Genomic DNA, 12,452 nt, shown 5'->3' with positions numbered 1-12,452 from the left:
AGACAGTGGAACTTGCCTATGTATTGCAAAGAACAGAATAATCTCCTCTATGACTCAATGATTAAACGTTTCTTGAAGTTAAAATTACAATCCTATTACACACTGAGCAGACAGTGTGTTAAAGAGTAATCTTGCCTCTGACTATAAACACCTGGGTGTAACTTGGCAGCTTCTGTGACTGTGCTGTTAAACTGTGCTTTCTATTACACAGCCATCAATTGGATTGAATGCTGGAGAAGAGTTTAAGGAGCCTGAAAAGACATAAATAGCTAAGGAATCATCTCTGTTCCACCTGCCTCCAGCATATTCTGCTCTTTTTGTGTGGGATATCACAAGTGCAAGCAGGTGCCTTCAGACAACTTTTATCACTGGCTTGTGGCAATTAAAAAAGCTGCTGTTGTAACTTTTCAAAAAAGTGAACATCATAGAAAAGAACTGAAGGATGTCCTATTCTGAATAAAAACTGAGAGATAGGCATCAAAGATGCTATTAATTCCACCCAGCCTTATCTGTCTGAAAGGCAGCTACTCTAGTCTAGCTGGGTAGCCTTCTCCTGCAAAGAGATGTTTTCTATGGAGGCTGAAGACACTGGTTTGCCCCAGCATAGTCTTTGAGTGAGATGAGATGAGTAATGTTGTGGAAAAGTTCTTCCTCTTCATATATCTAGACAGGAAGCTAAAGCAGTCAGATGAATCTCCCTCAAATGTCTACCATACCACCCCACTTTAGGCTTACATTTTCTTAGGGATGAAAATGGTGATGGTGCTCCCCATGATTAGACTTGTAGATTAGTGAAACATCACATTCAATCCTTTACTTTGATTTCCTGGTGGGATCAAAGCCAGTGGGTTTCTCACAGCAATAGCAGCAGCACGGTGGTACTGCTGCTGTTTACAGCAAGTCAGGTGGGCAAGGTTCATGCTGGGGTCACTGCATTGTTATAAAAATACACCCAGCAAAAAGAAACATTTTACTAAATCATGGGAGAGGTGTGTAAAACAGACAAATAAGTGAGAACTGGAGAACAGCAGGACAAACCAGTACTGAGACCAGGTTCTCAGATATCCCCAGCCATGCACTCAGTATGGCCAACAATTTGGCAGTGTGTTCTGGGCCTGTTTCCAGAACTAAACGTAAAAGAAATACCTGTAGAGGATATGACTGTGACTCTGTAGATTTTGTCTGATTTTGTGAGGAGTTTGCATGGCCACAAATTTTGATGCATCTGGAGTTTGCATCTGGCAATTAATGTCAGATGTATGAAAAGCACATGATTTGTATCAGCAGAGCAAAGGTTGTGCTCCATGACATGGTGGTTGAATCTATTCTTGAACTGGACAGGGCTGATGTGTGAAGGATGTAATTCATAGCTTCAGACAAAGTGGACACTGATGAAATGGTAATTTTTATGCTATAAAGACTGATCAGGGTGATTATCAGGTGAAATAATTTATTCAGACATTGGCACTTCAGAGTGATTTGGTGTCCAAGTACTGTTGTGATATGAAAGGGACAAGGCTGCAACAGCCAAAGAAGAACAGGACAAGATGCAGGAAAATGCATCTTCTGCACAGTGCAGAAAAGCAAGTGGTTAATGAAAGCTTGTATCTTGTAGATGGAGAGAAAAGAAGCTTGCTCTTTGGAGAGAAAAGAGGCAAAGTACAAACATTGTACGCTGGAGGGATAATAGAATATCAACCTGCAGCCTTTCACACCTCAGAAATGTAGAATGCCTTCAACAGATGAAGCAGAAAATAGGTGCCATCAACCTAAAACTCTTTATTGCCATACTATTAAAAAAAAATCCCCCAAACCATCTGAAGAATAAAGTAATAAATTTTTTCATATAATTTTCACTTATGGGAAAAATTCATATTTTGTTCTAGTCTTTGAAAATAAACTTTAAGCTGACATGTTAATTTATTAAAATACATTAAAAGTATTTTTGAAAACTAGTCCTGTTGCCTATTCCGTAGAGCAGTGTACATACAAACAATTTCTGAGACCTCTGAAATGGTAGTTATTGTCTTTCGCTGAATGTAAGGAAGTTTAATGATGCTAACAGTGAAACCAGCTATTACTCTTCATTTCCCTGATAACTTTTTTAGCAACAGGGTCAAACTCCCATTGTTTCGGTCCATGAAAGAAGTAGAATAATCCTGGAAATGAAAAAGTAAACATTATGTTATGGATACAAGAAATAGCTTCATTCTGACAAATCCCCTTCATACACACTGGAGAGCATCTCTTCATTTCTGTCTTTTGCAGGATGCAGCAATAATGACATTCATCATAGTTTCAGAACTTATGATCTTTAGAACTAAACTGATTTTACATAAAGGCTTATTTCATTTACCTTTCTCTTGAAAAACAGCATCAACTCTCTGACCAATTCCTGGAAATTCATCGACTGTCAGTCTAGGATAACCCTTCTCCATGGACTGGCTGTTTTCATCAAACCTAAATCATACGAAGGGAGACATGCAATTTTCCAGAGTTTAGACTTCAATTCTGCACAGAGTTTAGCAGCTTTTAAAATATGCCCACCCATCTGCAATTTAGTTGGTTTCTCTGGGGTTGCAAGAGAAAGTTGTGTTATTTACTTCCACGCATGGCTGCAGGATGCTGGCCACTGTGTTTTCCAGGAGGTTGTTTCTTGTTTGCTGATAAAGGTAAACACTTCCAAAGAAGCATCTTAAGTGAGAAAAATGGGAGGAAGACTCACATTTTTGACTCCAGGGATGGGATTTCCCTCCTCCAATGATAACAGTGTGACAGTGCATGGAAACTGGACGGATTCATTCTTGCTATAGCACATACTTATAGCATGAATTTTGACTCTTCCTCTCAGACTTTGATAAGATATTGTACATAGTCCTCTACTAGCTGACAAATTTAGATGGTGGCAAGGAATGTGGCTTATTTCTAATACATCAAGTTCTTCCCATGTGAGCCAGGACAATTTTTATGAGATAGGACTAAATTCAGGGGACTTGAAAGGAGAACTTGAACTGTTCTTCCAGATTTGAGGAACCCTCTCAGGGGAAAAAAACCCAAAACAAACCAAGCAAACAAAGCCTTTGTTTCACTTCTCCTTGGATACAAGAAATATTTTTCACAGGCATCTGAGGCTGAGAGAATGAGTTACTAGGTAAGAAATGCATGTTGTGGTTTACTTGCATGCTGTTGTCTTGTGACCAAGGCAGTAAAAGAACAATGCAAGATATTGTAAACACTCTACCCAAATTAATCAAAACCAAAAAACAGGAAACCACAGGAATCTCAAAATCCAGATGACACTGTATGTATCACTGAGGAACCCCACAGTTAGTCACAATAAAGTCTGTGTGGACCATGCTTGCCCTGGTTCAGTCCTCTGGTTGTCTGAGGACCTTTGCAGCCACTGTTCTTGCACACAGAAGGAATCTTTCAGCTTCCCAAAGCTGACTTCTTCTTCCCCTGCCTGCTCTTTGGGTATCAAGACTCACTCATGCCAGTTTGGGAATAGGATTTGGAGGGAACCTACAGTTACCTGAAAGGTCTACTTTCTCTTTTATCACAGGTTCACTTTAATTTTTATTCAGATTATATTTGAGTTATTAATAGGAAAACATTTGTCAATTCTTCTTACCTCCAGTACTTGTCACCTATGAAAAAGTCTGTCTTCCCTGTATTTTTATTACAAACAGCTGCATCAACTTTCTTGACACCTTTAGGGAAGCCCAGTGTGTTGATATTCTTTGGATAACCAAGCAACACCTGATATCCGCTGATAACCCAGAATTTGTTGCCTGTTAAGACAAATTAAAATATTTAGTTCTGCCAGTCATTTTCAGACAGTAAATTACAAAATGCACTCCTTTATTGTAGGTTGTAGAAAAATAGATTAAATATTCTGAGTTTTTATTTTATCTATTTGAAAAATATATTTTATGTACACATCCCTTCTGCCCACATAATTAAATTAAGAAAAAAAAATTAGCTAAAATCTCATACTTCACCTTTGAAAAGCAGGATCTGATCTTTTGTGTTCTCATATGCAGCTTCAATACCAGGAGGCAGATTTGGCCAGAAGGCAGAAATTAATTCACGTTCAGCTTCTGAGTTATCAGGATATACCCGCCATAAGTGCCTGATTTAAATATGAAACAGGTTTGCAGTACATAACAAACCACAGAAACTTCTGTGTGTGCAAAAGAATGTGAGCAACATTGTGACTTACAAGCTCTTTCTTGTCAGTGGAGCTACCTGGCTTGATGTGTCAGAAAGGAAATAAGTCCCCGGACTGGGAAGTGTCTGGGTTTTTTTTTATTCTATCTTCATGCTGGCATTTCATTGATACTGATTGATAAATGATCAGTTATAAGCAGTTGGATATGTCAAGTTGCATAGTGAGAGGTTTATAGGAGCCCAGGTAGAACTTACTGTAACCTCTTCAGCAGATGAATTCCCCAGATGATTTTGGGCTTGCAGAGGGGATTGGAGGAGAGATTGGCTTAACTGTATGGTCAAACGTTTTTTAGTTACCTGGATTAGTAAAATTAAGTCACAACTCAGTGTAACCATCTATGTGTGCATTTGGGAATAAGGTCTCATTGGGATTGAGGTTTTTTCTGGAAAAAAATGAAGCCATTTTTTTCAGGGGATCCTGTAAAATATTAATACAACTAATATCTGCTAAAACTTTTATTTCCATGAATTGAAATACTTTTTTCTCATTGTAAATGCTGTAAACATGTGAACCACAAAAGTATTCAGTCTTTGTATAAATCAAGAAAAATTAAATCCCATGCAGACAAATGTCCCATCAGTATTTACCTGCCCTTTAGAAAAATGATTTCTTGTCGGAGTGTAGTTACAGCATCAAAAGATATCTGGGAGCCACAGATTTCAGGCGAGGTAGGGGTCGTTGGCCTTTTATCGGGGGCATTTGGTGGGGATCCTGAGGGAGAAATTTTGGAAAGATTACACCTAATTGTAGAAATATTAGGGTTTCCACACCTTGCTTTTTTTAATATTATGCGGATATTATTAAGTTTATGGTGAAACTTTGTGAAAGAGATTATTTCTCCTCTGCTTACCTTTTTTTTTAAAGCCATGGATTTTACTCACCATAAATTGATTGAATGCCACTTATATCATCTGGAGAGAGGGGGAATTCACTGGGGCTGACGTAGGCATAATTGGGGAACATGAGAGCTCTCTGATCATTAGAATGGGAGAGACCCAGGGCATGGCCAAACTCATGAGCAGCAACAAGGAACAAGTTGAACCCTTATGAAATGGATAGAGAGAAGAGATCAGTCAAATTTTACTCTGTAAATGGCTGATATGATCACAGCATCAGGCTATTGCTCAGGCACAGTTTTCATACAATATATTGACCTTCACTAGGGAATGCATCTAGGTGAACATGTTTTTGTATAAGACAAGATTGTGGTCTTCTCCCAGTAGAAGGGAGAGACTTTTGACCCTCTTGCTTTCTGTTAGCTACTGAAAGTGTGTGTGTGTCACGGGTAGATATCTGGGGGTGAGTGTGGGTGCAGCTCTTTGGAATGTCCTGGCAGGGTTTCCTGGCTGAGGTAGAACAGATTGGATAGTGAGTCAGATCAAACTAACAGCTCTCCAGGGCAAGGCAGGAGGACACACTCTGTGCTCACTGCAGGTATCAAAGTGTCACTCTGTGTGTCACTCTCCCTCCTACAAACCTGAGAAGGAAAGGTGAGATCATGAATAGACAAGGAAAAATAAAATAGTAGCAGAACGCTTTACCTTTTTACCATTGGGACTTTAAAGCATATGGTTTCTTAAGAGATTTATGAAACAAAATAAATTTTTAAAATATTATGCTTCTGCATGCTTATCCCCAGTCAAATATGTTAACAAAATAAAGAAATAAAAATGAAATTTCCTTCAACATGTGTCCCTCCAAGTAAGACACCTTTCTGAATTAGGGAAGAATGATCATCTGTCCTGCAGACCAAGATCCAGAAATGTCAACAGATTTAATGAAGAGCACAAGTCTGTGGCAGAGGAGAGGACTGGGCATGGATTGCCCAAGAAAGGCTGGCTGAAGCCAAGACATTCATTTCTCAAGAACCCAAACAAAATAAAACCTCATTTTTTCCACACATATTTCCAGTCAGTCCTCCCCTCTCACGAGTCTTCCAGTGCTCCAAGTTCTGCAATGTCTGGCTGCTGGAGCTGTGCTGCTGAGGAACAGCAGAAAACATGTGGTTGACCCACTCAGTCCCAGTGTGGGGAGAACGTCACATTTAATCATGTGACATGTCCAGCACTCATCCCTATCTTTTTTTCCCACCTCAATAAACCCACAGTCTCCTCCTTGTGTAGTGGTTTTACAGCACTTCTCTGTTCATTAGTGCCTTGCTCTTCCTGACCTCAGTTCTCTTGTTGCAGCTTTCCACCCCAAAAAGTGGATGAGAAAAGGGTCTAAAGTAGCAGAGGGTAATGTGCCAGAGGCAGTAGGTGCTGTACAGCCAGCCTGGAGGCTGAGCACAGCAGACATCCCCAGACAGATTGAGCCTGGGCACTCAGAGTTCCCCTCTCTGCTGCCTATTGTTGAACCTACCCTGGAATTTTTAGTCAGCTCTTCATTATCCCTGGTGGCTGTATTGATTTTTAGGTAGTGGGGATGTCCCACATTAACTGCTGCAAAGCACAGGCCACGGCAGTGCCAGGCCTGGTGTGCACCAGCGGGGAAAAGAGAAAGCTTTTATCAAGGCTTGTGAAACTCTGGGCCACCACCAGTCCCCAGGTGCTGTGTCTGTGGCATTGCTACCTGAAAAGGATTGTCCTGTTGGTATTTTTACCAACAGGACTAATTAGGGACTAATTAAGGACTAGAGTAGATCAAGGTGTTTGTGTCTGTGTCACTGTAAGTATCCCTGTTAGTGAACAGCCTGCAATATCCTCAAACTGCTCTTATAGTTAATACAGTGTTTCATCTCAGTCTCTTCCTTCACTTAAATAAAATCAGAATGAAATTTATTCATCTGCATAACACTTTATAAACCATTTTTGAACCTACCAGCTGAGCCTGTGGTCCAGTCTTCATCCTCGTCAAAGTGCACATCACCGCCTAAACCATTGCCAGGTGGAAAGGCGTGAGCCAGAACTCCAAGGGGGCCATCAAAATAGCGAGGGCAATGTCCATGAACTAAATAACATGAAGTTGATACAACACTAAGCTTAGATAATGACTATTGAAAAATATATTAATTAATTTTAGCATTGAGTGCAGTATTCATTTTACCTTTGGTCCCAAAAGCAATCATCACATCTGCTATTCCCCTATGAATGCGAGTGAAAATCAGCGGAGTGACAGCACTCCACACTTTAAACGCCTTCTCAACTGCTTTATCCACATCCTCCTTGCTCATATCTGGTGTGTAGTTCACAATTCTACAGTTATGAGAATTCAAGCATAATATTTAGTATTTGCAGGAAAAGGAAAATCCCTAACATGGTTAAGAAGATGAACATAAAATAAAGAAACAATGTAACCTGTAAACAAATAGTTCCCAAGATTCATCTCGGGCTGAGCAAGTTTGATATGTAAATACAGAGTGTGTTTGAGTATGTGATAACTGTCCAACATGTCTTTTTCATAATAGTTGTGTACACATTATTGATTTTTTCTTAAAATGGGCCTTAGCCAGGAGGTTGCCCCTTGAGCATGAGGAAAGTTGTCTCTTCAGATTTCTGTGACTACTCCACTGTGGTCTCAGCAAATTTTAAAGAAAACGAGGCTTGTCCAGGGTGCAATTGATGTTTCTGTTTGGCTTACAGAATATTTGTCAGGAGTGATACATGACAGGCAAAATACTATGGTTGAACCAGTAAATGTAAAATACCCAGCTTGATTTTCAGAAATTCCTTTCAGAAGCATGCCTGGCTAACAGCTGAGGAGAGAGAAATTTTTTTGTATTCCCAACAGGAAACAATTGTTATAGAAGTTATATTTAAGTATAACAAATTTGGATACCCACAAATCTAAAATTTAAACTCAAAAAGTAATTATACTACCTGTATGTCAGTTTGGTTTTTTTCCATCCGGGCAGGGTGAAGCCATAGAGACCCACATCAGGAACCCCACACCTGGGTTTCTTCATCATTTCCAGTGTCTCATTATCCAGTTTCCCTGTCACTTTCAAACCAAAATATTGTTGCATTTTCTGAAGCTTTTCAGCTGCAGATTCTGCATTTATTTTCCATCCAAGAAGTTGATTTGGATCTGGCTCAACAGCAAAGAATTTATTCAAGTAGTTCTAGTGAAAAAAAAAAAGTGACATGTTTCACATTTTGATCTGTTTCTTGAACAAATAAATACCTTAGGACTGATATTGTTTGTGTAGGTTGCTGGCAAAACCTTCTTGTGATTTTGGAGCACAACAGATGTTTTCATGACGATCATAGCTAAACAGAAACAGACAACATTGTCCTGACTCTTATCAACTTGACATTTCCAGTTTGTACAGATTTATCCTACTTTAATATAAAGTTCGAGCAGCAGAGCTCTATGCAATAGCATTGTCTCAGAAACGCAGCAAGTTAAAAATAGAGGGCTCATTAGATCCCAGATATGGACAACGCAGTTACCTGTACAAGCTTTGCATCTTCTTCATTGTCTTTCTCTGGGTGGAAGGGAAGAGCGCTAGAAACAGCTGTGCATATCACAAGCCAAAGTGAAAGAGCCTTCATTTTTCCTCTCATCCCTGTCCTGGTAGGAGAGCTGTCTGCTTTCTGCTCCATGTGCCTCCTTTCTCGTGTCCCAGTTTGTATGGTTATGGGGTGCTCTGGAGAGTCAGCTGTAGACTGACTCAGAGCTCATCATGCTCTGATTCCCCCCACACAAGTTATAACACTGTGCAGACTAACACAGTAAAACTTAATTGAACCCATCCGACTTCACAGTCATCTGAAGTCAGTTGGGATTTGAATCTGTCTAAGCAGATTGGCAACCCTTTCAAAACTGGCACTCAATTTCAGTTATTTTACACTGACTTTGACAAACCTGAGCAATTTCATGCCAGATTAAGTGGTGGGCAAATGCAAAACCTTTTAAGTTGTCCCAATACACCTGTGTGAATTGGGACCACCGAATGTCAGGGTACTCTACATTCTCCACCTAGAAAATGGGAATTGTGCATGAGGTATGAATCCCATAAAAAAGAAAACAGAACAGACTTTGGGAGAAATGACTGTAAGCAGAATATTTTCTTTTCAAATTGATTTATGATGGAAAATGCCAATTCCTTACCCACCTCTTTCTGGCAATTTTTTAAAACAGTGTGTTTCTTTTAAATTATTCTGGTGGAATCCAAAATATGCATAAATGAGCCTTATAAATTGAGCCTAACAAATGTGAATACTATTATATTTCTCTATCTATCTATCTATCTATCTATCTATCTATCTATCTTTCTGCCATTTCATCACTAAAGGGTTTTTTTCAGTTTAACCACATTAGCCACAGGGCATATGATTATTTCCTGTCTTAAGTAATTCAGAATAAGGGAAGTTTCAAGAGTCACACAAGCTGTGACAAATTGTGGGATTTCACCCTGTTCCAGCCAAGCACCTTCCTCTTCCACTGGCAGCAAAGGGAGATGAAGGTGTTTAGCACCCCAGAGGAGCTCTCGCAGCACATACTCAACTTTTACAAAACTGTTGAAAGAAATGCCTTCGCGTTGGACCGTGGCTTTTTCAGGAAACCCATGCTTCTGGTTTTTGGCTTTTTTGCTGTCCCTTCCAGCCAAATTTTCTCCTGGAGGCATTAATGGTGAATTTTTTCATCCCGATATCCTCGTTGTTAGACTTGTTGTTAAAGGCGTTTCTCAGATACTTAAAAAAAACCAAAACAGCAAACTCTTCTCTTGATTATTATAATTGCATTGTATGGGTCCCATTCAGTTCTGTCTTTATTTTACCATATTGATTAGATTTTTTGTTGATATAATGCAGATTTAGACAGCTACATAACAGACATCCATGTTGTGAACAATTAGGAATGTTGAGTCCCTGCTGTTATAGTGTTAAGGTCATGACCATGCTGCAGCACTATTTCTGGTTCCTTGGACGCTCTGTGTAACATGGTCAGTACTACTGATGTGATAGACAGTCAGCTTTCTCAGTTAAAGCAGGAGTCACATTGCTCCTGCCTTCTAAGAGGAGAAAAGAAGTCATGGGGTAGTTCAATATCTACCAACTCTAATAAATGTCAAAGATAAGCATTAGGAAACCGTAAGCAGAAGCTACTTTATACAGCTTCTTCTTTTCCCAGACCCCAGGGCCAGCTACAGACGTGCTTGTGAAACATCACTTGTGAACATTTTCCGGTCTCTCTCCCTTGGGAAGTGGGAACTGGCTGCTGAGTTGTGTAGATCGCCATGTTGCAAAACCCTGGTAGTGTTTTCTGTGATGTATATCTCCATCATTTGTCACTCAAATGTCTTCTGAGCAAACACAAATGTTAGCTGAAACTAAAAATATAGTCTAAATTAGAGATTTCAACTTCTCTAGATTGAATGAAGCCACCATAGATGACCCTATTTTAAGTTAGTCGGTTGAATCACTCTCCAGAGATAAGTATTTCTCTGTTTTCTGTAGAAGAAAGCTTAATTAATAAATGCATAAAGTTAGATGAGCTGATCTTAACCTAGCTGCTCTTATTGTGTCTCTATCCTTCACTGCTACATGGCAGACAGCTGTGGGGATCTGATAGCCAGCCACAGTGGGAAGCAAGAAAAACATCTTTCCCAGTTCATATCAAATCTGCCCATAGTTCTTGATTTTCCTATAAAATTAAATTCATGTCAACTGAAACATGTTTTCCAAAAATGTATTCTAGTGCCATGGGAAAATATGTTTGGTGCAAAAGCCCTGAACAGCATTTGTCTTTTGTGACATATGCATGAACGTAATCCAACTGTAGCACCTCTAGCTTTGAAATGTTTGAGACAAACAAATGTATCAATTTAAAAATGTAAGACAGATCTCTAAAAAGAAAGCCACACTGGTGGCTGGGATCCAGAACCTACAGGGGTAAGACCTGTGGCTTGTAGACTGGTAGTTGGAAGCCGGCTGGGAACCTTCAGGCACCTTAATGGCCACTGCTCCTCAGGCTCAATCCTTCCACAGAGACAATGAAATTGAATTTTCACTGAGCCTAGGTGAAATACGTGGGGCAAAGGCAAATGGTCCACGTGCTGTCTTTGACTCTTGATGGACTTTTAGCAGACTGCAGCGTGTGAGGGCAGGACCCAACCATGCCAACACAGGTCCCTAGGGACAGTGTAGTCTCTGTGGGCCTTTAGGAAGTGATGGGCTCACAGGAGTCCTGTTCCGGACCTGCATGGGTTACTAGGAGACCGTACAGAACTGCAAATGTACTAAACACATTTAGGGAATTGAATTCCTGGCTGGGCAAATCTGTCTTACTGATGACATGGGCAACAATTACACACCCCACCTGTAGCAAGGCCCTGGGGAGGGGTACAGTACTTTTACATAGTACTGTAATTAGCAAATAGAGGTAAACTTATTAAAAGGCAAAAAGAAAATGACAGGCAATTTTATGGACAAAACACTCTAATTTCTAATTCCTGAAAGCTTGCTTTGTGCCTGAAGGAAGACAAGAGCAGCTGGCACCAGAGGGCTGTGCCCTCCTCCTCATGGTGTGGCTGGGATGGAGCAATTGCTGCACTCCACAGCAGAGGAAATGTGCTCTCACACAAGCACGGGGCAGATTTCTCAGGAAGGAATCACTTCATGTAGAGCTCTCGTCTTCCTGTTCATGGGAAATTCACAAAGTGAATTTCAAAACTGCGTCTGGCAACTAAAATCTGGACAGGATGTGAAAAGGCTCGGACTAAAAATATTGCATTAGAAACTTCATCCTATTTTTAACTTCTTCATATTCCATGGTCTGTAAATTACCCTTTATCTCTCTTTCCTCTAAAACATGACCACCACCTTACCCCTCATCTCCCATTTAACTTTTTCACTGCCCCATGACTGCTCACCACTATTAGCTTCTAGACGGGGACTAGCATTCTGCTCTAAATCTGGGAAGCTCTTCTGACATCACCTCAAGATCCTGTGCTTTTACTTTATATGTGCAGGGAAAATATGCCTCCAGTTTTTATTTTTTGAATATAAATTGTTCTAGTAAGAAATATTATCTTTGCTTGTAAATCTTGTGTTATATTTGTAGACCATTTCTGCTAAAAAAAGCAGAACACAACACAAAGAATTTAGATTAATGTACTTTTAAAACCCTTTTTTATTTAATTGTAATTCAGTAGCACTGGCTTACACAAGAAAATATGATTCAATACCATTGCTGGTGAGGATTGATATTAAAGAACCAGTATCTATAACACCTTGTGAGAACTGGATTCACATAAATTAACTTCTTAATTAAAGCT

General features: G+C 39.8%; 1 protein-coding gene across 1 annotated transcript; it reads right to left on the bottom strand.

Moving 5' to 3' along the window:
* Positions 1 to 2,058: 2,058 nt before the first annotated feature.
* LOC128932977 (matrix metalloproteinase-27-like) lies at positions 2,059 to 8,775 on the bottom strand. Its single transcript, XM_054269806.1, has 10 exons — positions 8,623 to 8,775; positions 8,050 to 8,291; positions 7,277 to 7,425; positions 7,052 to 7,180; positions 5,113 to 5,274; positions 4,819 to 4,942; positions 4,002 to 4,132; positions 3,632 to 3,791; positions 2,357 to 2,460; positions 2,059 to 2,159 (listed from the first exon to the last, which is right to left on the bottom strand). Exons 1-10 carry the CDS (start codon positions 8,773 to 8,775, stop codon positions 2,059 to 2,061), a joined length of 1,455 nt encoding a protein of 484 aa, XP_054125781.1.
* Positions 8,776 to 12,452: the final 3,677 nt, after the last annotated feature.

The sequence above is a fragment of the Melozone crissalis genome, unplaced genomic scaffold (genome assembly GCF_028551555.1).
Source record: "Melozone crissalis strain CALT ecotype California unplaced genomic scaffold, PUWL_Pcris_2 ptg000008l_1, whole genome shotgun sequence".
NCBI lineage: Eukaryota > Metazoa > Chordata > Aves > Passeriformes > Passerellidae > Melozone > Melozone crissalis.
This window is presented reverse-complemented; position numbering and strand designations above follow the sequence as displayed.

Excerpts from the sequence above, each read along its gene's own strand:
- LOC128932977 (XM_054269806.1), bottom strand. The coding sequence starts at position 8,775 with ATGGAGCAGAAAGCAGACAGCTCTCCTACCAGGACAGGGATGAGAGGA. Across the intron at positions 4,943-5,112 it reads TGGCATTCAATCAATTTATG|GATCCCCACCAAATGCCCCC; the intron begins GTGAGTAAAATC and ends TTTCTCCCTCAG. Across the intron at positions 4,133-4,818 it reads ATCATTTTTCTAAAGGGCAG|GCACTTATGGCGGGTATATC; the intron begins GTAAATACTGAT and ends TATTTAAATCAG.